The 26679-nt window shown below is 36.6% G+C and overlaps 3 protein-coding genes across 5 annotated transcripts in view; 2 read left to right on the top strand and 1 right to left on the bottom strand.

Annotated features, from left to right (window-relative positions):
* Window positions 1–2710, top strand: part of CCPG1 (cell cycle progression 1) — a 38499-nt gene extending 35789 nt beyond the window's left edge. For both annotated transcript variants that reach the window (XM_019946715.3, XM_019946690.3), the window contains one exon: window positions 1519–2710. In XM_019946715.3, the coding sequence (XP_019802274.1) occupies window positions 1519–1708 (190 nt within the window). In that variant the 3' untranslated portion in view covers window positions 1709–2710. The remainder of the gene's footprint in view (window positions 1–1518) is intronic.
* Window positions 1519–26679, top strand: part of PIGBOS1 (PIGB opposite strand 1) — a 28489-nt gene continuing 3328 nt past the window's right edge. The window contains exon 1 of one of the 2 annotated variants that reach the window (XM_019946785.2): window positions 1519–1616. The gene's annotated coding sequence lies outside the window, so the exon portion shown is untranslated. Of the gene's footprint in view, window positions 1617–16861; window positions 16926–26679 lie in introns of those variants that run through there. The other variant, XM_019946795.3, reaches the window with a different exon arrangement.
* On the bottom strand, window positions 2279–26679 carry PIGB (phosphatidylinositol glycan anchor biosynthesis class B). Its single transcript, XM_073801033.1, has 12 exons — window positions 26401–26679; window positions 24631–24764; window positions 24084–24203; window positions 20349–20453; window positions 18632–18762; window positions 15926–16066; window positions 14588–14639; window positions 9287–9498; window positions 8603–8667; window positions 6015–6228; window positions 2992–3172; window positions 2279–2663 (listed from the first exon to the last, which is right to left on the bottom strand). The coding sequence occupies exons 1-12, from the start codon at window positions 26531–26533 to the stop codon at window positions 2526–2528; spliced, it is 1626 nt and encodes a 541-aa protein (XP_073657134.1). The 5' UTR covers window positions 26534–26679; the 3' UTR covers window positions 2279–2525.

Below are 26679 nucleotides of genomic sequence, written 5' to 3'. Positions count from 1 at the left end.
CTGATTTTGGTGTCTTTAGTCATTAAATACATATCTAGTGCAAAGTACTGTGAGGCTGCCCTGAGGAAACAAATGAAAAATTCTTGCTGTCAAAGAGCTCACAAGCTTTTGGAGAATTAGGTCAGTACAAGGAATGCAGTGGAGGTATGGAGGCATATGTATATGGTGGCCTCAGTCTGGAGATGTTTGGGAAGGCTTCATAAGTGAGATGGCCTTTGAACTGAACTTTTTAACAAACTTTTGAAGGAGAAGTGAGAACTTGCCAAGCAGATAGGGTGGGACATTCCACTCAAAGGGAACTTCATTTGCACAGATTTGTAGATATGAAGACATGCTACTTTAAGGAGGCAAGGTAATGCTGGGGTGTGAACAGAAGAAAAGATTCAGAGCATGAAGAACCTTCACTTTATGCTGAAGGACTTGCTTTATTGCATTTTGGGTCACGGGCAGTAGCCTGAAGGGTTTGTTGGAAAGGGTGAAGCTAACTGCTAGAAAGCGGTCTTTTGAAACAGTATAGACATGAGCTGATGGGTATCTGAACCAGGGCAGCAGCTGGAGTAGAAAGGAGGAGGCAGATTTGAACAATATATAGTAAGTAAAATTGGTGGTATTTCTTGTGAAAGGGAAGTAGAAAGTAACAATGATTTCCAGATTTCTGGGTTGGGTCACTAGTTAGATAGTGACATCAGCTACACTAAGGAATACCATAAGGTTTTGCATAAGGGGAATTGGAAATGAGAATTGTGTTTGGAGGGTACCTGTTGACATACAAGTAGAGAATTAGTTGGCTGTTGGTTATATGACTGTCTCTAGCCCAGACTCCGTGCGTGTGTAGACAGTCTAGGCTGGACGTATTTATCAGACTCCTGGGGAACACCAACATCCAAGGGGTTGTAGAGAAAGAAGGCTGAGAATGAATGGCCAGAGAGTGGCATCATGAAAATCCAAAGATCTTCTCAAGTAAAAGGAATATTGCAGTGTTAAATGCTTAAACAAAACAAAACAAAAAAACGGAAAAGACTGGATTTCTTGGCTGGGAATTGGATGGCCATGGATGGCATTGTGGAGTGTTTCAGTGAAGTAGTGACAGAAGCCTGATTATAGAGATGGAGAACTGTTCATGTAGACATTGTTTATAAGCCTTAGCTTAGAGAGAGAGACTCTGTAAGAGATGTATATGTATTCATGAATGAAGCCACTGGGGGGGGATTAATTTTTATAGGAAAGGAGGAAAAATAATGGAAACACATCTCATTATTTTATTGTCACATTCCTACTTATCTATTGAGTGTTTTCCCTCTTTGCCAGCACAGTTTGTCTATTTTTTCTTTCTATAGGATAAAAGTATAAACTCACTGAATCTTTTTCGTATGGTTATAGTAGGATTATACTTCAGATTAATTTAACATCCTTTTTCAGTGTTCAGATAATAGATTAATGGAGAAAAACTTTAAAATTGTTTCTTGTTTAAATAAATTTAACTCTAACATGGATGAAAAATGTGTTTACTGCTTTCAGTCGACCAGATAAAAAGCAACGTATGGTAAATATTGAAAGCTCCAGGCATCGAAAACAAGAGCAGAAGCACCCTCAGCCACAACCTTATAAAAGGGAAGGTAAATGGCATAAATATGCTCGCACTAATGGAAGACACATGGCAAACCTTGAAATAGAATTGGGGCAATTACCTTTTGATCCTAAATATTGACCATCATGATTAAGTTAAATTAGAAAACTGTAACAGAAACTTGGATGCTTTCTATACTGTTTGGTGTTGAAACTAAGATGAAATTATCAAGATAACAGTGTCTTTTTATCATTTCTAAGTATCAGTTTGATGATTTTATATTATTACTCAGAAGCATTAAGCAAAAGCTTACTAACTTGCATTTTCCTGTAGTTTAGCTTTGCTGAATTTTTTTTGGCACTGGAAATGTTCAACTGTAGATTTATATTAAGGAAGCCAGGCATGCAACAGATTTTGTGCATGAAATGAGACTTCCTTTCAGTGTATGAGCTTAAAGCAAGCTCAAATCATACATGACAAAGTGTAATTAACACTGATATTTGTGTTAAATTTCCAATAGAGCTTGAAAAAAGTACATTGTGATGGAATTTCATCTCTAACATTTTATAATCTTACACTTCTTTTCTTTTTGTGGGTTCAAGAGCCCATTGACTTGTGAAGAATTTGCTGCCTTACGAGCTTGCTGACTTGTTCTCTTGTGAAATTTCTTGCACATATGAATATTGTGGAAGAAACAATAAAACTACACCATGAGGAAAACTAAAGGTCTTTATTTAAAATCTGGCATTTGCATTATTAATATATGATTTTATATTTTGTGATATTTTTCATATATTTCCTCAGTAGTGATATTTGGTAAAGCAGTTCATAGTGGTTTTTTGCTAATTCCATGAATTTTACCCAGTATTTACTAGCATATTTAAGCAGCATCTGGATATTTCTGCTCAGCAATGTCTATTTCTCTGAGAAAGATCTAAACAAAGTCAGAATTTCATGTTCATGTTTGGTTGAGTTTCCCTTTTAACTTCCGTTCATAGACGTATATGTGACTTCCAGTTCGACGCTCCGGAAAGTGAGTGTGGAAGAAAACAGCAGTTCTCTCATACTTGTTTGAAATTAGGAAAGGATTTATTTCCTAGAAGTAAATAAATGTTTAAGTAAATAAAGGCTGCATTTTGCTGAGTACTGTTTCAAGAATTTAAGAATGACCTATTTGTTCTTCTGAAACCCTTTTCTTAATAAAACAATGCAATTTCTTAATAAAATAATTAACTCATGGTAAGTAACATATATTCCTTGGTAGTTATAGAACTAGGGCTGATTTGGACTAGGGAAAAGACCAGTTATAAAATATGGGTTGAAAGGGACCATAAAAAAAGTGATGTTGTCTATTTACCTGAGTGTTTGCTAAACCTGAGGTGAAATAAAAATACTGAGTTATACCTTTTTTCATGTTCCCTTACCTCCTCCAAGATGCTGAAGATGATCAAGTGAGTAGGCAGTGTTGAATCATTTTGAAACTCTCTATACAACCACTTTAAGGGATTTAGATAAAATATATCTGCTTCAACAAGATAATCACTTTTTCCAGTCAGGTCTGGGGGACACTGGAGAAATCTCATTGGAAGTGGGTGATGGACATGGCTATAAAAAGAAAGTTACCATTATAGTTACAAGAAGTAAAAAAAAAATTTTTTTCGTGAAAGTTTTCAAATTACTCTTAAGATACGCTCACATAACAAAATGTGAAATCTGAATCTAAACTAGGTTCCAGTTCAGGTGAGGAGGCACACCTTTAATGCAGTTTTCTCAAAAATGGAGAATATGATTCTCACACTGTGTACCTGTGCAGTAACTTCAAGTCCAAACTAAAGAGCAAAACTCCATTTCAGGGCAGAAAGTAGGTCAGCAGCCTGTGGGACTCAGTAGTCTATAACATTAGTATGCTGTTCCAGGGATGCATGGGGCCTTTGGGACCGGGTATGTTGCTTGTTAATAAGAGTAATATCTGGCAAAGTAGAAAACTGATCATGAACCAGAAAGGATTCTTTTCCTCTTTCTGCTTTGAATCCTTACATGACAAGTTTTTCCTTTTTTTTTCTTAAATATTTATATAAGTAAGATTTAGTAATAGAGAGCAACATGGGTTCACTGATCAAAATTCAAATAAGTAATGGTTTTACTGTGGCATAGAAAGACTAGAGTGTATGTAAAAAAGATGGACTGATGAATCATAACAACTTAAGCCAGTTACTTGGGCCATGCAAAAAGCCATGTTTACAACTTTGCCTCAGGAAAATTAATATAGGGACTTCCCTGGTGGCGCAGTGGTTAGGAATCCACCTGCCAGTGGGACACGGGTTTGATCCCTGGTCCATGAAGATCCCACACGCCACGGAGCAACTAAGCCTGTGTGCCACAACTACCGAGCCTGTGCTCTAGAGCCCATGAGCCACAACTACTGAGCCTGCGTGCCACGACTACTGAAACCCGCGTGCCTAGAGCCTGTGCTCCGCGACGAGAAGCCACCACAATGAGAAGCCCGCACACCGCAACGAAGAGTAGCCCCTACTCTCCACAACTAGAGAAAGCCTGCACGTGGCAACGAAGACCCAACACAGCCAAAAATAAATAAATTTATAAAAAGAAAAATTAATAAGTGATAAAAGTTTATTTTTATCTATGAAATGCATACAAAATAAATTTACACAAGACCTTAATACTTCATGACTGGGACTTCCCTGGTGGCTCAGTGGTTAAGAATCCACCTGCCAATGCAGGGGACACGGGTTCGAGCCCTGGTCCAGGAAGATCCCCCATGCCATGGAGCAACTAAGCCCGCGCTCCACAATTACTGAGCCTGCGCTCTAGAGCCCCTGCACCACAACTACTGAGCCTGCGTGCCACAACTACTGCGCCTGTGTGCTGCCACTGCTGAAGCCCACATGCCTAGAGCCTGTACTCCGCAACAAGAAAAGCCACTGCAATGAGAAGCCAGCTCGTCACAACTAGAGAAAGCCCACATGCAGCAACAAAGACCCAACAATGCCTAAATAAATAAAGTTATTTCAAATACTTCATGACTTTTATAATTTTGAAGATGAAGGTTTTGCTTCAAGGGGAAAGCAGAAACTGAGAAAAAGCTGCCAGCCTTGTATTCCAAAGTAGGTATCAGACTTTTTTTTCTTTTTTTTATGTGCTCCATTTTGCAAGTTGAAAAAATGTAAGAGAAGAACTAGGTGAACTATACAAAGCCTAAGATATCAACCACTACAACCATGTATGGGAGAGCATCTTGGTGCCTCTAGAATTCCTGTTCTCTTCAGTGTTAACTCTACTGAGAGCATGGATGGAGAGTGAATCTCCCTCTCGCAGCTCTAGTCTTTTTTATATAGTATAGGATCCTCAAGTTAAAGGGATACTTGGAGTCTTAAATCCATCTAACCTGTGGCTTTTGGTAGACATTTCCAAATTGCATATTAATGATTGGCATTAATGATTCAGTTAAGTACAGTATTCCAAAAGTGTTAAATTACCTTGAAATGACATCAAGTTTGATATTAAGTTGACTGTGCACATAGAAAAATAACTTCACATTGTTTAAAGCCAGATAGGTAAAGAATTTTCTAAAGGAAAGCTGTTTGCTTTGTCCTTTTACCCTTATTGGGCAATTGGTGAAGTAATAACAGCTTCCTGAAATACAAGCATAGGGTCAATGAGGTCTTTTTTTTTTTTTTTTTGCGGTACGCGGGCCTCTCACTGCTGTGGCCTCGCCCGTTGCGGAGCACAGGCTCCGGAGGCGCAGGCTCAGCGGCCATGGCTCACGGGCCCAGCCGCTCCGCGGCATGTGGGATCTTCCCAGACCGGGGCACGAACCCATGTCCCCTGCATCGGCAGGCGGACTCTCAACCACTGCGCCACCAGGGAAGCCCAGTGATGTCTTTTTAAACGTCCTGCATAATTAAAGGCAGTTTCAGTGTTATTTCCCAGACATACTTAATCCAAGCATTAGGATATCATCTAATTGAATTCCCTAATTTTTACAGGCAAGACAGCTGATATCCAAAGAGACTAAAAATACTGGTTTAAGACCAGGGCAACAGTACAACAGTAAATCTGGACTTGAATCCAGTGTTTTGAGATTATTTCAAAATTATGTAAATAAGATGTACGATAGGTTTGTACGGATCAATGATAAGTGAATTTCTTTACTAAGAGTACCATCAAATAAGCCTATATGGTATTTTAAACTACCTTTAAATAGTATAAAATATCATATAGGCTTTTGATCAGATTATTTAAATGTAAGTTGTTTTGAAAAAAGAATATTAAAGTTTATTTAAAAGTTGTATATGATTTTCATTGACATAAATAGCAGTTTCAAATTTCTTATAATCATTTGATCAATTAATTTAAATCCAGGAATCCAAAAGGAATTTTAAAGTAGTTTTCGTAATAATAGCATATAGTGAACAAATTTTATTACCTATAATAAGGAGTAGAGTGACAAGGCATCATCATAAGTACTGAAGCTGAAGATATATTTGTATTGTTGTAACAGAGTTCTTGAATATTAGTCATGACATCAAGAGTACCTCGTTGATGAACTAAACCAGTATAGAGGGCAAAGAACATATTTGATAGAAACAGGAAACTTAAAGCTGGTTTCTTCCACAATTTCAGGTTGTTTAGGGAGTATCCTATATAAAGATAGACACACTGAATTGTAACACTGGTAATGTTTTGTTTTATAGCTAAGCAAATATTAACTGCAAATTATATTGGTAATCTTTCATGGAAGTGTAGTATAAGCTGTAATGCTGTCATGGACAAACAAGAAATCAGCAATACGTCATCTTTGTAATTTCTCTGACCATTCACTGTCACTATCCATTATCATCCATGTCTTGACCTTTTTCTAGAAAAAGGAATTGAGGTATAGCAGAAAGATTATGGCTAGAGAGTCTAACAGAAACAGATTTGAATTCTAGCTCTGGAATTAGTTTCCCTATCTTCCCTAACAGTACCTTTTTCAAGTATTAGAAAAAAATGTTATGTCCAGTGCCTGTCCTGGTACATAGTTGCTAAACAAACAGGACTTGTATTTATTCCATTTACCTATCACTTTAATCTCCAAGCACTAGCAATGGATGTGTACATACAGGTCTCAGTAATTCTGGAGGAAGTATAACAGAATATCCTCTTAGAAAAATACACCACTAAGCTCCTGGGAGATTTTCAGTGGTCAGTTTATGAGTGGTGGCATGGATCTCTTTCTGGAAGAGAACGATTTATGTTTTATTATTATTTTTTTCTTTCATTATAGTGTTGGACAATTTGGAGATGCTAAACAATTTTTCTTTTTTAATTTGTAAAAGTAATTCTTGTATGTGGCAAAACAAAAAAACCACTTTGCTAAGGAAATCTATATTTTCATTTTCCATAGTGAGAAGTCAGATAATGCCAAAAACAGTAACCTTTAAGAGCATTATTAGCATTTTATTTAGAGAGGTAGACAAATAACAAAACAACCACCTAAAAGAATGTAAGTGATTGCCTCTGAGTATGGTAATGGGAGGGAGGGCAGGGGAACCACCGTTCTTTAAAAATCCTTATCTGACTTTTGAAACAGTACCTGTGCAGTTTTGCTAAAAAGATAAGCATATGGAAAAACAAAGTGGCCTAATCAGAGACCAGCAAGTCTGCACTGGCCACTGTAGTAAAAACAGATTAAGCAGAAACCCAACCCAAGATCCTGCCACTTAAAGACTTACTCTTTTGGAATGGGAATGAGAATTCAGACAACTCAGTCTTTAAAACACTCTGTAAAGACAGAGCAGAGAAGTGGAATGCTGGAAAAACCAGATTATAAAAATGGAATGAAACCAAGTTCGTAAATTAACCAAACCAAACATGTGCACAGAAATATTTGTCCTCCAGTAGTCTGGCAATGCTTACCTGGGTGAAAAGCAAACAATTATAACTCTAACTCAAGTTATTGTAAAAAAAAAAAAAAGTTTAAATCTGAATAGTGATTTGTGAACATATTTGCTCTGCTAAATGGTCCCACTGTTCTTAAAACTTGCCAAATAGCTCTTAGATGCTTATATTTTTATTTGTGCCTGCATTTGTATATGAAGTAAGACTATAAATAGCACAATAACTTTGGTTTCAGAACTTTAGATGTTTCAAATACATAGATGTGTATGTTTGTGTCTAAATTGAAGAGACTACATCTGAGATCTGCAGGAGATCACTTATACTTGGTCAAAGAAGGCTGCTTAACTCGATGGGTTGTTCGGAGGTTTTTTTTTTTTTTAAGTAAAAAGTTTGGTACCATTAACTTCCCAGTTTTTCTGAGCCTCCAGGCCCAGTTGATTACTCATTTCTTCCCTCCTTAGTCCAGTGATTTTTTTAGTGATTATTATTTGAAGGAAGCCAACACTCATTCTGAATTAAACTTGAAGTTAATAAAGTTTTAATTCGTAAATTTTCCAAACCAACCAATGAAAAAATTCATATTTTCCAGAGCCGAGTAATATAAGACTTTTTAGCAGCCATAAGTAAAAAACTTACTGAAAAAAACCTAGTGGAAAAATGGAGAAAAGATTAAAAACTAAGTCAGAGGTGTGAATCACTTTAAAAATTGCATATGCATTAGAGTGAGTCTTGAAGGGATAGATGTGTGTAAAGCATTAAAAACTAGTTTCAATGTACATTTTTCATTTGTGGAATGTAGAACTTTGTAGTTTAACCATAAATTTAAATTAGCTATTCTAAAATAGACATGTTGTATTACTTTTTAGTGAAAGATTTCTGACAGCCAGAAACACCACCACCAAAAGGTGTTATGGATACTGGATCCTTATGTTTTTATCTCACAGGACACAGGAAAAAGGATATTTAGGCTGCAAAAAGGGAATGCTGCAGTAATATACTCAATTTGTAATTAAGGAGCAATTCTTATTTAGCCTAGTAGAAAATAAATAATATTTTAGAGTTTAATAAGCATTGATTGTCTTTTAACTGTTTCTTTATAATTGATTTTTTTCTCTATTATATGAAAATACTTACCACAGAACACCATACAAAATGGTAAAACTGGATAGATAAATCTGAATTCTTTGTGGCTCAACATGCTATAGTAAAAAAAGATATTCAAAGAAAATATTATTTTTTATATTAAATGATGGTTTGAGAAGTTAATGTATTTAAAAAGAATATAATTAACTTGATCTGTTTTTGTAATTACTGAGACTGAATTTCATGCTTTAGGAATCAGTCTCATTCTTCTTTAGTTATAAGGTGATGATGATGTGTTAAAAGTAATCCTAACATTTGATGTCAATGCGATATTCTAAAGTACAACTGCATTCTAAAAAAAGGATTTCTATTACCAATCCAAGTAAGTTATTTTACTCAAATTTCAAATAAAGGCGCATACATTTTCAAAATATTTCTCTGGTCCTTCAATACTTAAAATTTTGGCAGTTTCTGTTTTTTAAAAGCAAATACAATTTGTTCAACCTCTTTAAAAATTGAATGTATCCATCCATATTAAGCAAACTGTATCAGAAGTATTCAGTCTGTCTGAGTACCAGCATAATTATTACATTTTCCATCTGCTAAATAATCCCCACTAACAAATCATAAGAATTAATGCACCTACAAAAGATAAAACAGTTTACCTTTTAAATAATTTAGTTAACTTCTTGGTAACATTTAAGTAGTGAACTATTTGAATAAATAAAATCTTACCTATAAACTAGCAGTGTCCACAGCACAGTCACCAAAAATATCCTGTACCTCTTTGGGGCTAGAAGGCAGCCATGAATAAAGAAGGGTAAGTGAGTACCCAGGACAGCTGGAAATCCTTGACTGAAGTACCAGTGCCATGGATGAGAACCATAAAATGATCCCACATTCTGCAGCACGTTAAATTTCAAAAAATTATATTGAACCAGAGTCCACTGGCATCATCGAAGGAAAAAGAAATAGAAATGTGTTAGTGCCAAGTATGAATCTTTGGCATTAGGGAATTTGGCTGAATCATGAAATTAAATCAGAGTGAAGTCTAAACACCAGACCGTAGTTTACATTAATAATTTTGAATATGAACTAATTTTAAAAAAATAAATTTATTATTTTTGGCTGTGTTGGGTCTTCGTTGCTACTCTACGTTGCTCTGCATGGGCGGCTTCACACTGCAGTGCCTTCTCTTGTTGCGGAGCATGGGCTCTAGGCACACGGGCTTCAGTAGTTGTGGCATGCTGCCTCAGTAGTTGTGGAGCCCAGGCTTAGTTGCTCCGCGGCATGTGGGATCTTCCTGGACCACAGCTTGAACCCGTGTCCCCTGCATTGGCAGGTGGATTCTTAACCACTGTGCCACCAGGGAAGCCTGAACTCAGTCTTCTTTATATATTCTTTTCCATTATGATTTATCATAGGATACTGAATATCGTTCCCTGTGCTATACAATAGAACCTTGTTGTTTACCTATTATCTATATAATAGTTTGCATCTGCTAATCCCAAACTGCCAATCCTTCCCTCCCTATTGGCAACCATAAGTCTGTCCTCTATGTGAGTCTGTTTCTGTTTTGTAGATAAGCTCATTTGTGCCATACTTTAGATTCCACATATAAGTAATACCATATGGTATTTGTCTTTCTCTTCCTGACTTACTTCACTTGGTATGATAATCTCTAGTTCCATCCATGTTGCTGCAAATGGCATTATTTCGTTCCTTTTTATGGCTGAGTAGTATTCCATTGTGTGTGTGTGTGTGTGTGTGTGTGTGTGTACACATACCACATCTTTATCCATTTATCGGCAATGGACATTTAGGTTGTTTCCATGTCTTGTGAATAGTGCTGCTGTGAACATAAGGGTGCCTGTATCTTTTTGGATTAGAGTTTTGTCTGGATATATGCCCAGGAGTGGGACCGCTGGATCATATGGTAATTCTATTTTCAGTTTTCTGAGGAAACTCCATACTGTTTTCCACAGTGGCTGTACCAACTTACATTCCCACCAACAGTGTAGGAGGGTTCCCTTTTCTCCACACCCTCTCCAGCATGTATTGTTTGTGGACTTTCTGATGATGGCCATTCTGACTGGTGTGAGGTGATACCTCATTGAAGTTTTGATTTGCATTTCTCTAATAATAAGCAATGTTGAGCATCCTTTCATGTGCCTGTTGGCCATGGCTTCTTTAGAGAAATGTCTATTTAGGTCTTCTGCCCATATTTCAGTTGGGTTGTGTGTTTTGTTGTTGTTGAGTTGTATGAGCTGTTTGTATATTTTGGAAATTAAGCCCTTGTCAGTCTCATTGTTTGTAAATATTTTTTCCCATTCTGTAGGTTGTCTTTTCATTTTGTTTATGGTTCCTTTGCTGTGCAGAAGCTTTTAAGTTTGATTTAGGTCCCATTTGTTTATTTTTGCTTTTATTTCTGTTGCCTTGGGAGGCTGACCTAAGAAAACATTGGTATGATTTATGTCAGAGAATGCTTTGCCTATGTTCTCTTCTAGGAGTTTTATGGTGTCATGTCTTATATTTAAGTCTTTAAGCCATTTTGAGTTTATTTTTGTGCATAATGTGAGGGTATGTTCTAAATTCATTGATTTACATGCAGCTGTCCAACTTTCCCAGCACCACTTGCTGAAGAGCCTTTTTCCCATTGCATATTCTTGCCTCCTTTGTCAAAGATTAATTGACTGTAGGTGTGTGGGTTTATTTTTGGGCTCTCTGTTCTGGTCCATTGATCCATATATCTGTATTTGTGCCAATACCACACTGTTTTGATTACTGTAGCTTTGTAGTATTGTCTGAAGTCTGGGAGGGTTATGCCTCCTGCTTTGTTCTTAAGGATTGCTTTGGCAATATTGGGTCTTTTATGGTTCCATATAAATTTTAGGGTTATTTCTTCTAGTTCTGTGAAAAATGTCATGGGTAATTTGATAGGGATCACATTAAATCTGTAGACTGCTTTAGGTAGTATGGCCATTTTAACAATATTAATTCTTCCAATCCAAGAGCATAGGGTATCTTTCCATTTCTTTGAATCGTCTTCGGTTTCCTTCATTAATGTTTTATAATTCTCAGTGTATAATTCTTTCACCTCCTTGGTCAGGTTTATTCCTAAGTGTTTTATTTTGGGGGGTGCAATTTTGAAAGATTTTTTTTTTTAATTTATTTTGGCTGTTTTGGGTCTTCGTTGCTGCATGCGGGCTTTCTGTATTTGTGGCAAGCAGTGGCTACTCTTCATTGTGGTACGCAGGCTTCTCATTGTGGTGGCTTCTCTTGTCGCGGAGCACGGGCTCTAGGCACACGGGGTCAGTAGTTGTGGCTCGTGGGCTCTAGAGCGCAGGCTCAGTAGTTGTGGTGCATGGGCTTAGTTGCTTCTCGGCGTGTGGGATCTTCCCAGAGCAGGGCTTGAACCCATCTCCCCTGCATTGGCAGGCAGATTCTTAACCACTGCGCCACCAGGGAAGTCCCAGATATTGTTTTTTGACATTCCCTTTCTGATATTTCATTGTTAGTGTAAAGAAATGCAACTGATTTCTGTATGTTGATCTTGTATCCTGCTACCTGCTGAATTCGTTTATCAGTTCTAGTAGTTTTTAGGTTTTTCCATATATAGTATCATGTCATCTGCATATAATGACAATTTTACCTCTTCCCTTCCAATTTGGATACCTTTTATTTCTTTTTCTTGTCTGATTGCTCTGGGTAGGACTTCCAATACTGTGTTGAATAGAAGAGGTGAGAGTGGGCATCCTTGTCTTGTTCCACATTTTAGTGGGAAGGCTTTCAGCTTTTCACCATTGAGTATTATATTGGCTGTGGGTTTGTCAAATAGCTTTTATTATGTTGAGATATGTTTCTTCTATACCCACTTCGGTAAGAGTTTTTTATCATCAGAGGATGTTGAATTTTGTCAAATGCTTTTTCTGCATCTATTAAGATGATCATGTGGTTTCTGTCTTTTTGTTTATGTGGTGTATCACATTGATTTGCATATGTTAAACCATCCTTGTGAACTTGGGATGAATCCCACTTGGTTGTGGTATGATCTTTTTTATGTGTTGTTGGATTTGGTTTGCTAATATTTTGTTGAGAATTTTTGCATCTATATTCATCAAAAATATTGCCCTGTAATTTTCTTTTTTGCTGGTGTCTTTGTCTGGTTTTGGTATCAGGGTGATGATGTCGTCATAGACTATCTTTGGGAGTGTTCCCTCTTCTTCAGTTTTTTGGAAGAGTTTGAGAAGGACCAGTATAAGCTCTTCTTTGTATGTTTGGTAGAATTTGCCTGTGAAGCCATCTGGTCCTGGACTTTTGTTTGTAGGAAGTTTTAAAATTACAGATTGTTTCACCTCTAGTGATTGGTCTGTCCAAATTATTTCTTCTTCTTTTTAAAAAATTTTTATTGGAGTATAGTTGCTTTACAAGGTTGTGTTAGTTTCTACTGTACAGCAAAGTGAATCAGCTATACATATACATATATCCTCTTTTTTGGATTTCCTTCCCATTTAGGTCACCACAGAGCCAGCACTGAGTAGAGTTCCCTGTGCTATACAATAGGTCTGTTTCTTCTTGATTCATTTTTGGTGGGCTGAATGTTTCTAGAAATTTGTCCATTTCTTCTAGGTTGTCAAATTTTGTTGGCATATAATTGTTCATAGTATTCCCTTATAGTTTTTTGTATTTCTGTGGTATCGGTTGTTATGTCTCCCCTTTCATTTCTTATTCTGTTTATTTGGGTTCTCTCTCTTCTCTTCTTGGTGAGCCTGGCCAGAGGTTTGTCAATCTTGTTTACCCTTTCAAAGAACCAGCTCTTGGTTTTATTGATTTTTTTCTATTTTTTTAAATCTGTATTTTATTTATTTTCTCTCTAATCTTTATTATTTCCTTCCTTCTGCTGACTTTAGGTTTTGTTTGTTCTTCTTTTTCTAATTCTTTTAAGTGGTAAGGTTAAGTTGTTTATTTGAGATTTTTCTTGTTTTTTGAGGGAGGGCTGTATCTTGGTGAACTTCCATCTAAGAACTGTTTCTGCTGCATCCCATAGATTTTGTATAGTTGTGTTTTCATTGTCATTTGTAATAACAATGAAATCATTCTTTATTAATTTTTTTATGTTCTAAGTACTAATGTGTTTTTTGTTAATTTGTGAAACACTGGGTTCTTGAGATTCAAGCAAGTATGAATAAATGTTATGACAGTGTTAAGTTTTACATACAACTGGACGTAAAGAGAATCCTTAAAAATAATTTTTATGAGTATATGTGTTTGGTACCCATATTAAAATTTTTACTGTTCTACCTTATGGCATCAGATATTACCTATTAAGATAAAGCTTTGAAAACATTGCAGTTTGAATTATAGCATAAAGTAGGTAATGACAGCAGCAGCTAACATTAAGTGCTCACTTGTGCCATGCAGTGTTGTAAGTGTTTTACATGTATTATTTCATTTAATCTTCCAACTGTAAGAGACAGGTATCACAATTATTTCCAGATAAGGAAACTGGCAAGAAAGATACACAACTTGTCCAAGGTCTTACAGCTAATAATGAGGGCACTAGGCCTCAGACAGTGGCATCTGATTCCAGAACCCATGAGTGACTTAAAAACAGGGAACTTAAAAACAACCAAAGGCATTACCAATAGTCATAAGATTAAAATGCCAAATCAGATGCTTAAAGAATATTCTGGTTAATTTGAATTCTGAATAATTGAGGTCAATTAAAATCATTTAAAAATTAACCTTTATTGTTACAAACCTGACAGAAATGTTCAGACCTGACAAAAATGCCTGAAAATGGATTCTTGAACTTCAATTAGGAATATACAATTCTGTTATATAGAAAGCACAGCAAAGTTAACTAAAGGCATATGCTAGTAGTTTTTTTCTAATATATCCCATATCATTAAAAAAATGATTTGCTTATGCTGCCAGATATTCATGGATTAAAAAGTAAGGTTGAGTTTTTAGTGTTATAAATGATTACATTAAAATAGTTTTTTTTAAATAAAAAAAAAACATAATTTTACTTACTTGACCAAAAAAAATACGATCAATTATCAGAGAGAAACTCAAAGTGACAAATCTGAAAAACAAAATAAAAGGGTGATTAACATTCTGAACTTGCTGAAAATCCAACAGTGGCATATGGCTTTGCAAAGTGCCCTGCATCAAAAGCCAGTTTAAAAATGCTTTAAAAGTTTTACCAACTGAATATCATTTTGAAAGATCTTTCATTGACAGAAGCTATATTTAAGCAAACTTTTTAAAAGTAACAAACTCTGTATTATCTATTGCTGCATGACAAATTACCCCAAAATGTGGTAACCAAAAACTATGAACATTTATTATCTCAGTTTCTGTGGGTCCAGAATCCAGGCGCAGCTTAACTGGGTGTCTCTGACTCAAGGTCTCATAACTTGTCAGGATATTGACTGGGGCTGTAATTTCATCTGCAGGCTCTCATGATTTTTCCCTATAGCACTTATTGTCATTTGAGAAACATGTTAATCATATGTTTCTAGCTGTCTCCCCCCCCACTAGAATGTATACTTCATGAAGGAATGGACTTTGTTTTGTTAAATTGCTGTATCTCCAGCATCTGGAACGACACCTAGCACATACTAGGATTAAATAAATATTTGCTGAATGAATGCATTACTTCCAAAACAATGCTAATAAATCTGAGAAATGACAACACTGGCAACTTAGCCACCGGATGATTTTGTCCTTTTTTAATAGCTACCAAAAATAACCTGTACAGAGTGAATACTAGTATATTAAAAAGATCACTGTTTTAAGAGTCAAAATGCATTCATCCCTTCAATAAATAATTATTTTGGATATTCCACTAGATACCTGGGATAATTCTGATCCTAGGAGCTCAAAATGTAGTTAAGAGGACCTGGGTTTCAATCCCATTTCCATCAGAGCAATCAACCCAGTGACACTGGCTATAATTCATTTTTAATTTCACCAAGCCCTCCATTTTCTGTATCACAAAGTAAAAACACCTACATTGCCTAGATCCAAGAATTGTGAAAATCAGGTAATATGTGAACACATACATTATAAAGCCCCATGCAAATGTGAAGGAGTCAAGTATCTCTAAAAAAAAAAATTTGAAAAATATTTAAGAAATAAAGCATAGGAAAGTTCTAATTTAGAAAGATTGCCAAGATCCTCACTTAAGCAAATTAAAATACTTCAGAATCACAAATAAAAATATAACATGTAAAATTGGAAATACTATGTTTCCTTGGTCTGACAATTCTCATTGACGTTAGAAGATGTAACTGACTAAAAGATGTAAAATCTTGTTTATAATTTATAGGTTTTTAAAATTAATATATGGATTGTAGCCATACTTACCCTACAGGTAAAAACTGATGTAGAATAAGATCAAGCTTTCTCTGTTCTTGCCAGAAATGTCTGAACAGCAAAGGTATCCACAGAATAACAGCTGTGGGACGAATTATAAAGGCAAGTGCCACCAGGGATGAGTACTTGACACTATAAGCAAGGAAAAGGTATTGTCAAGACAACTAGGAAATGAGTTCAGAAGTTATCTATTTACGCTGTGGTATAACATTTTTTTTTTAAAACAATGAGAGCATTTTCCTTTTGGTATAAATAGCTATGTGAACTTGGGGAAGTTACTTAAACTTCTGGCTCTTAATTTTTCTCATCCATAAAGAGAGGTAATATGTAAGGTCTTTTCCAGCTTTAATATTCTAGTATTTTCAAGTAAGAAGTTATTCTGTGTCCTAATGTTTATCTTGTTTACTGAAAGGTATACCATCTTTTAACTGTACAACTCTGCCAATCGCTTTCCTGGTGGAAAAATGATCAAGTCTCTCCTAAAGAGACAAAAGAGATAAAAGACAGTCCCCATTTTATAAGGAAAATCTGGGCACATGTGGTTTTGTTTTGAATGTAAGCTGGTAATTTTATCCAACTGAAAGATGTGTATATACACCTGATTTTTTTTTTTAAAAATCTTACTTATAAAACCCTATATGATCATGGATAGAAATGTGGGTTTTTACTGTTAGGACTTCTCTCACTAAAGGGTTGAAGGCGAGCACCTGATAATTTAATCATGAGGACTACAGACAGTGGTAAAATAAAACAACTTTATGGTACCATTACATACCTATTAACTAATAAGTAACTATAAAGAAATTTCCAATGTTGGTGAAGATGTAAGAGCAGGGATTTCAAGTTCAAATGCTTACAGAGACCAGATAAGTAATAAAAATTGTGTGATATTGGCTGCAGGGGCTCTGATATCATCATGAAGGAATCCTGGCCCAAAATGCTAACAGGCCTTACATGTTTTTTCAAGAGGAACTAGAAATCCAGATTTTAGGTAAGATCTCCCAATTTAAAAACTTTGCCAAGTTGTTAAAAAACAAACACTGTGTAGGTGAAATAAAACATTTGTGGCTTGGTCTGACTTGCAGACAGCCTAATTGCAAATTCTGCCATAGTGAAACTACCTAGGGGATACCCAGATATATCTAGGCCTACCTAACCTCACTCCAAATTTTCAGACTTGGATTTCTTACTCCTTTCTGAATATTTCCACATAAATTTCTTACTGGCATTCAAAATCAAACTGTATGAAATAAGCTCCACACCTTTCCCTCAAACCTATTTAGTGTCTAATGTTTAAGTTAATGGTATCACTCAGTTTCTCAGTCTTAAAATTTGGAGTCACCTTAAATAGAAACTTTCATCCCACACATCCACTGTGTTTCCTCCCCATTCTCATTGCCATCATTTTACATCAAGTCCTCTCACTATTCTAGAATCTTTTCACAGTTGTGTCACTTGTTTGGAATCTTTTCATAGTCTTTTTTAATTTCCCAGAAATATTACTTAATATCATTGTCAATCATCAGTACTTACTGAACACTTACTTTGTAATAGGCCATGTGCTATACGCTATATACTGTCCATAGAGTCTCATTTAATTCTTGAGAGCTGTTGTAATATTCTCATTTGATAGAAATCAATGTTTAGATATCCTCATCTATAGGTAACTTAAGTGAATGCCTATTCTTGCAGTCGAGAGTCTAATGAAGAAATGATCTTATTTGATTTGATCCTCCCAAAAACCTTACATATAAGGGAGAATGGATACTAGATTCCCAAATTTTCTTAACTAGATTCCCAAATTTTCTGGCTTATTCCCTTTCGGTATATCCTAAATACTGCTACTATGAGAGAATTATTTCTAAATCAGATTATGTCATGCTTCTCGAAAGCCACCAGTGGTAAGCTGCTACCTATAAAGTCCAAATTCTGGAGAAAGGCAAAGTTCCATTCTAGCCTCATCCCTCATTCTTCTCTTCTCCCACACATCCTACCACACATTAGCTCCTCTGGACAACCTCCCCAGAATACAATGAAGCCCTTTTATAGCTCTGTGCCTTTTCTCATGTTCCCTTTGCTTGGTATTTTATACCAATTTATATAAACCCAACCAGGTCCATATGTTTTCTATTTGCCCATCCAGATCTGCTCTCTACTCTTCACCTGCTCAATATGCAGGGAGGCTGACCTTTATGGACTATATCAATGGGCTATCTTGCTTTTTGGCTTCTCATTAGTATTGGTTAACAGCAGGGCAGAAGAGTCAGGGTGTTTTATTCACCTTGCTCTTTCCTTGCTATGGTTAAAGGCTGGCTGTGCCCCTCTCCTGTTGGGGTCCTCTCAAAGTTACAGCTCTATGGATTTCAGTAACTTTCCTCTCCTTGCTCCTTGGGGCCAAAGGGTAATCGAAACTTCCTGTTGTGACTAGCCCTTGGGTACTATGGTATCCCCTTATTAGCTTTTCCAAACATTGTTTACACCTTTGTAAACAGTCCTTTTATTAAACTCTCCTTAATTATCTGGTTTGAGTATATCTCTTTCCTGCTATAATAAATACATCAACTGTGAATTTGTGGTTCTAATAGCCTTCATGAGCATTAGGGGGTCCACTGGACATTGCAATATATTGATGATTTAAGATTTTTCAAAAGCATGCTTTAGAGTTTTGTACATAATTATAACAGTACTGTTACTCACCTGTTCATAAACTTTGAACCTTCCAAAGGATAGTAGAAAAGAGCAGTTATAGTGAGAACAGTTTCCATGGTGTTTGTAAGAGTTCTGGTACAGCAATACCACGTGAACCAAGAGCATAACTGGCAAAAAAACTAAGAACAATTATAAGCAAACGTATATGGAGTGGGAAATGGAAATGCTTAGTATTCTAAGGAAAATAGCAAGCAAGTCTAAATAATGTTAAAAGTGGGCATGTCCAAACATGGTTTTTAAGAAGTTATATCAAGCACATCTATGATGCCAGGTCTGTATTTGTTAAAGTTAAGTTCATACTTTCAGGTACATTTTTGTGGCATTGCATTTGATTTAAATCTCACTTCACACTAATAAAAGACATAAAACACAGATTCTTTGATGGTAGAGTTCAGAGAAGAATGAAATTCATAACTAGAGTCTCACAATCAGCATTCCTCCAATTGTCTTATATTACTGACAAGTATTTTGACTGATTTTTATTGACCTTGCTTGGAATGCTGTCCTGTTTCTTGGTGGAAAATTTAAGACAACGTAAGAGAGAAAAAATCATGACTATCAGGAAACATCATTAAATTTTAATTTGGAAATGGACTAAATTAATAAACCACTTTTTGGTAGAACACGCAAACAGAAGCATCATTCAGTCTACAAAACAAATGCCTTAAAAGAAACTTATTAGTTCTTGCAAGGGTATTAAACATCGTACCAGCTTCCTATCTCTTCAAATACAGACTTTAAAATATGTTCCCAATTTTTGTGCAGTTAAAGGCTCTTCCTGAGCTAGAAGATCCTAGTGCTGCTACTTTGGAGGAAGGATTTCAAAGGCATTATGCCTTTGCCATTTTAGGTTCAGCCTTCGACAGTGTGTATTAAGCACAAATTAAAGAGATTGACTTAATCCTTGAATCAATTATCAAGGACTCAATCGCTAAAGCAATCTGTCTTTTTAATGCAAATCAACACACTACCTGCAGAAATATGTCCTATTAATAATAAATTGTTAATATTAATTAACAATATTTCAGAAATGTGTTGGTACATTGGTTACTTGGAATTTGGAACATATTTGCTAACAGAAATATAAAAAAGGCAGTAAGATTTCTAAGTTGGCTCATATAAGCTTACTTACGGTTTAAATGGGAAAATCCATTCAAGATTTGAATGGGAGTTTGAGAATCTATCTCCCCACTGTGAAATTAGCCAAATGACAAAAGACAGTCTTCTATACCACATTCTCTTGCAAAGTCCAGCTATTTCTACCATTCTAGCCAGAAGAGAAAGAGTGCATCAGTGAAAAGATATGTCTCAGGTAGCTGGAGGAAGAGTGAACAAGGGTTGTAAACAGCTGAGGTGATCTGTGAGGTAGGCAGTGGTTTAGAACTATTCCTACTGAATATTATGGAAAGTGAGGCAAGGACTCAGTTCTGAGTCATGGTGCTTCCCAAGGCTGGGTCCTAGGGTTTAGCCTCTCATAGTGTTGGAGGGTATCAGTGGCTTCTGCCACCTAGGGCTCATTCAGAAGGAGAGAGATAGCATGTCCACTTGCATTTTACTGTTCTTAATTATGGAAGTACCCCTATAAAGTTGAACAAATTACCTTCAGAAACTGTTTTGGGAATCAATCATACTGACCTGTTCATGTGCTTCATGCTTGTAGGAATGAAGTAACTGACATACAGTTTCTAAAGTGTTTAGGACTTACCACCCATCTTGCCACTTGCTGATTTTCTAGTTGCTTCATTAATGAGTAAAGCCTCAAGTCTGCTATAGCAGACAGAAGTGCTTGGGCAAGTCTAGGAATCCAAATCTTCATTAGTTAAAAAAAAAAAAAAGATATTAAAAACATCTGTTGGTTCATACTTTAAAATCATAAGAAATCAACAAGCTGACCCAACTATCAATCGAAAGCCATTCTTAGTTTAAAAAAAAGATATATTATTCCATTCTTCTGCAAAAATAATTTATACGTTAAAAATTACATTAATTTTCATGGAAATACCAAAAGGTAGTTTTCTCATTCTCATTCTCTCTGTAATATATATATATTACAACACTACTAATTTTAAATAGCCAGCAGACCATTTCATTGTGTGAAGGTTCTATTTTAGAAGCACATATAGTTCTTTTCAGTAGCATAACAGTAGGTAATTTTTTATGAAACATTTACCCTACTGTATGCTAAGTATGGTACTAAGTACTTTATGTATATCAGCTGATTCAGTGCTTCTAACAGGTACTGTTTTATAAATGAGAAAACTGAGGCATAGAGAGGTTAATTTCCCCAAGGCTGCAGAGCTAGTTAGTGTGGAGGTCAGGATTCAAACCCAAGTCAGCCTGACTCCAAAGCTCTTAGCTACTAAGTTACATTGCTCCCCTATCCTACGACATAGATAATAAAATAATGTTACTTTTTTTTAAAGCTTTAAGTAATCTATAATTACAGAAACATGTAACATGGTATCCAGTCAGATGACACTAAAGAATAAATTTAAGAGTAAAAAGAAAGAGTAAATGTATTATAACTTAATTACAGTTAATGATTCTAATGTTATACATTAGCATCTTTGAGTTTTAAAATGTGTCACAGTTATTAACAAAGTAACACTTGCTGGTAGATCACAGCTTAATTTTAGTTTGCTCAAAAGATGTGTTTCTAAAAATTTATATGTAAATCTGTATTTTTGTTGGATCAAACTTCACTAATTTTACATTATAATTAGAGCCGCTTTACTTTCAGTTGTCAGTGGCTTCTAACACTTTAGCTTTACATCCTTTATCAATAATGTGTAAATAAATGTTTAAATCTTAGAGTTAAAGGTACATTGTACTTCATAATTCCACATAAACTGTGCACTGTAAAATACAGTAAGAGGCACCTCTGTACTCACCTTCTGTTTGCCCTGCATAAGAATCTGTAAGCTTCCTCCTCACCTCCCAGGTATGAAAGTACTTCATGTAAAAAGTTAATTTTGCTACAGACTTAATAGGAGCTGAGTGTTGAGGTAGCCACTAAAAGACTAAAAGGATTCTTGTGCACTGAGAGAAGTATAGTATTTATGAAGTTAATGGTCTCACTATATTCTGAGCTAGTTAACCCTAGCTTTCAATATTGTGTTCAGTTTCGAGACCCACATATTAAGATGGACATTATCTGATTATGAGGTTTAGAACTGGAGATTATTTATCCTGGATAAATAAAACTTTTTTGAAGGGTTGTCATGTAGAAATCTTGAATTTAAGAGAAGGTAGATTTTAGCTCAACACAAAAATAAGTGGAGTTGTAAATTCCCAGTTATTAGCAGTCTCTCCAGACTTTTAAGATATCATTTTCCAGGTTATAAGGACCTGACCAGAATTAAACAGTTACACATGGCTTCTGGAAAATAACAACTAGGGCAGTGGGGTAAAGAGGAGCAGGAACATGCCAGGGGTAAACCCTGAAGGTGAGGCCTGTGTTGGCGGCTTACCTTTCTACACTCCTGCTCTTTAAGATCCTCCTCCCTTAAGCTCTAGGAGCCACATGCCCTTGTGCCATCTCCTGACTGTTCAAAGCCCCCACTGTGGTACTCCCACAGGTCTCCCTTCTTATCCCTCTTTCTTCGCACATATTCTAAGCCAGCGCTGTCCAGTAGAAATGCAATGTGAGCCACATATCAAATTTTAAATTTTATAGTAGTCAAAAAGTAAAAAAAAAAAAAAAAAATCTGTAACAGGTAAAATTAATCTTAGTGCTTTTGTTTAACTCATTATATCTAAACTATCATTTCAACATTTAATCTATATAAAAGTTACAGAAATAGTTCACATTCTTATTTTGTATTAGTTCTTTGATGTCTGGTATGTATTTTACACTAATAGCACTTCTCAATTTGGACTAGCTGCATTTCAAGTCTTCAGTAGCCACAGGTGGCTAGTGGTTACCATATTGGACAGCAGAGCTTTAAGCCATCCCTAGTTCTTTTCACACACCTTACGCAATTTAGAGAGAAGCTATCTGGAAAGAACACTAGGCTGTAAATAAGTAGACCTAGGATCTAGTTTTAGCTTTTAACATGCTGTGACTTTGGTCTATTTTCTTCATCCCTTCTCTGACCCTTCTAGTTTCAAAATTGTATAATCTATATTTTAAAATAATCAATATGAGAGTATGAATGACTGATAGCATCATAATGGTTCTCTATCTGCTGAAGTTCCAGGTAGGATAGAGGTTTTTTCAGGGGTGGAGGGGTATTCGAGTGGGGTGGGATGGGGACGAGAGGAGGTTTCCTTTAAATCACAAAATGGCCAGGTGGGTCAGCTACAGGTTGAGGGCAGTGGATTGATCGTGGAGGAATAGGAAGTTTTTCAATCTTGAAGACTCCTTCATTCATAATATAACCTACTTTCTGGGATGTTATATATATTTGCCCTGTTTCAAGTGTTTATGAATATCCTTCTTGATCTAGAAGCTAGTGGGTAGCCCTGAGAGAAGGAAAGAGAATTCATAGTTCCTAACTTCTACATGTGTTAATGGGAGAAACCCTGCTACTGCTCTCAATTTTCCTTCCCTGTGATATTCCCAAATGAAGCATCAATTTTACCGATATGGTCCTGTTTCTCAATAATGGGTAATCAAATATCGTTGCAAAGGGGAGGGTACAATACAGCCTAAGAAAACCAAAACAAAACAAAACCCAAAACTCCAGAACCTCAGTGTCTTTCCAGGCTTCAAAAAACCCTTCAGGATTTAGACTGCCTTTGGAATTCTGGGCCACTTCCCTAATAGAAAATGGGGAAGGCCCAAACTTCTGAGTCCAGCTTGATGATAGCTTAAAGATATTGAGAATGAGGTTAGAAAAACTTTTGCACCATTAGTTCTTTTGTATCCTCTCCTGGTGACTGACCCCCAAAGTTCATGATCTAGGGATTACAACCCTGCTCACTATTGATGGCTAATTACTACATAGCACAATGATTGTATATATCACTATATTTTTGTCAAATTAATTTTCCTAATTTGTAATTTCAACACTAAATCCTGAGTGGGTTTACATGTATTTAGTCTTCATAGGCTCATATAACATGATCTTCTGCTCACAAGTTAAAAAAAGCAAGATACAACACTGCTCTTAAGTGATTGTTTTATGACGGAAATTTACTTCTAAAGTATGAATAATATATAATGTAGTCATTCTGAGAGTCTGTATATCTTAACAGGATTGCTCACAGCAGAACACTTTCGTGCTCAGTCTTATGTTTTAGCACATATTGAACAGTTACACATCACAGTATGTCTTTGAACCCTGGGCTTCCCAGATGCGGTCTGAGTTTAGCAACAGTAGTCTTTTAAAAACAAACTTCATGATACCAATATTATCATTTAGTTAATATACATTAACCTTAAAGGGATGGAATAAATCTGTTAATGACTATTTTGATTACTTTTATTTAAACTTACCAGCAACTGAACACTATCTTTCCCCAAAAGGTGCAGAATCTTGTATATGCTTGCAAAGATTAAGGGGTAAGTGTAACCCCTCAATCTTTCTCTCCATTCCCAAGTCAAATAACCATAATTAGTAATATTAAGGATTAATGTTAAATAGCACTGAAACAAAACCTCTTTTCAGTTCTATATATAAAACACTTTTATTTTTTGGCAAAGAAGCTTAAAAAAATAGTATTTTACACTGGATATCTGAAGTAAAAATGCAGTTGGCCAACTAAACTGTTAACTTCTTCAAAGCAGGAATGCATTTTTTACTTCATCTATATCCTCCACATTACTGAACCCTTTGGGAATATATGCTAAAGGCTGAGTCAGGTACACTAACATCAAAGAAAGATATAGAAGAAATATTAGCGTAAAATAAGGGCACACTTTTATAAGTTAAAATTATTTGGAGAAAATATGGAAGATTTATTGAAAATATGTCATGGAGCTGACACAGTTCCTAAGATGAATACACATTTCTAGTCCAGAAAAGAAACTACAAAGGATATTTGAAAACCATGTGATGTGCAACTTCAAGAGACTGCCAATATTCATCTGGAACAAAACTTGTTTGGACTAAAAAGCAGTTACATATTCGTAATGCTATGGTAAACAAGACCAGATAAATGTTTTCACCAAGAAGATCTGAAAAAAAAACAACAACAAAAAATGAACAAACAGGTAATTGTAGCACAAAAGTCAGGCAAATTCCAGTTGGGGAACTAAAATCTGCTGCTCTGGTTGGCCCCTTGCTCAGGTTCTGTTAAAGCAGTGGTGAACTCTGGCCCCTCCACACTACTCTCAAAGCAGACCTGGGTGGAAAGTTAGACAAAGGCCAGAACTTCACCAATCTTTCTGGCAACTTATTAATATAAAGAGAATATTAAGATACATTTTGAAAAAGATTGGGTTAACTAAGGCCTTAGGCTAATTAGGTTATCCTATATGTATATCTAATGAAAGAAACCAGCTAACAAATTACTAACATAGGAAGGGACACTTTGTATAATGTGCATATACTAGCATATAAAATGGTCCTCTATGCATTTTAAAATAGTCCTTACTGATACTTTCTATATGCTAGGCACTGAGTTCGTTCCTTTACATGCGCTATCTCATTTAGTCCTCAATGCTATGGGGAAAATATCATTAGCCCTATTTTATATATGAGGAAACTGAGGCTCAGAAGTTAAACTGCCTTCTCCCAAGTCAAACGGTTGTAAATAAACAGGATTCAAAACCGGGTCTGTATGTTGACTCCAAAGCCCTGCTCTTAATCACAAATGGACTGCCTGTAGACAATATTTTTTTTAATGTGAATTTAGTTGCCAACATTTAAAAATCAGGTTTTATATTAACATCTGTATTGCAGCGTATCAAAACTCTAAGATCTGGCAACACAGAGCTCAACTAGGAACAACTGGCTGGTACTGAAATATAGGGTGCTTTGACTTCTTATGTATATAATATTTAGCCTTGCCTGTCCGGCCTCCTGAGGACTTGAGTTTGCAACCTGCCTCTGATCCACTGTGAGTCTTTGCTAACATTCCGGGTTCCTGCCACTCTCCTTCCTTCTTCTCCAGGAACACATTTTAAATGTTTCTCAGACAACTGGTACGTTCAACACCACATACATGCCCCTTCTGAACTTTCATCTTTCAGAAACAAACCTCCCGACTGCACTGTATCTGCTGTCCGAAAACCTTGTTCTTTCCTTTCCTTCCCTCTAGTCCGTAGACTCAGGCAGAAGAAACTGTACTCAAAAGTGGCCCTTGAACAACCGCCCTTGGCACATAAGAGGCGCACAATAAATACTTAATGAATGAGGAGCCCATCTTTATAGTAAATACCCCTCCGACAGATCAAAATCCCACTTGCTGGGATGATTTTTCTCCTGTCAACATTACATCAGGACCAAAGAAAAGGCGGAGGGGGCAGTGAAGAAAAAGCAGTGCGGCGGGGGGTCAGACCTGGTCCCACTCCAGGAATCAGCCCCTCCGTAGCTACGAAACCTCGGGAACACTGGGCCAGGGTGACGACCCCCTCTCTGAAAAGGGGATGGCCACATCATGCCTACTCACTTCACACGGCTGCGGGGAGGACGGCACAAAATAATGCAGAATACACTGCCGCGCAAACGACAGGGATCGAGGATCCCTTCTCGAAAGCAAAGTGATTTCTTGCCCCCGCCCCCCCCCACCCCAGCAGATGGAGCCCTCGCTCAGTGTCGGCGATTTCCCGCCACCGCCACTCCGCTCGTCTTCCACACCCACTCACTCACCTCCGCCGTGCCCAGTGCTCTTCTGCTGGCTGAGGTACAAGGTGGACTTTCTCGTTCTCAGCTTCATCTTCTCGTGGGGGCGGTTCTGGAGACCACGGAAAAAGAGGCTGCCGCCGCCGCCCTCTCGCTCCATCCTGCATCTGCTTCTAGGTCTGCTGGGGACAGCCAGCCGTCACCGTCCCCAGCCCTGGGTAGCTGAAGCAGCGCGCTCTTCCGCCCACTAAGTTTGGCCTTTGCGAGCTGCCGTCTCTGGCAGGCGCGGAGGTAGCCGGGAAAGGC

Source organism: Tursiops truncatus, chromosome 2 (assembly GCF_011762595.2).
Source record: "Tursiops truncatus isolate mTurTru1 chromosome 2, mTurTru1.mat.Y, whole genome shotgun sequence".
Classification (NCBI taxonomy): domain Eukaryota; kingdom Metazoa; phylum Chordata; class Mammalia; order Artiodactyla; family Delphinidae; genus Tursiops; species Tursiops truncatus.
Note: the sequence above shows the minus strand (reverse complement) of the source record. Positions and strands in the feature narration are given on the sequence as shown.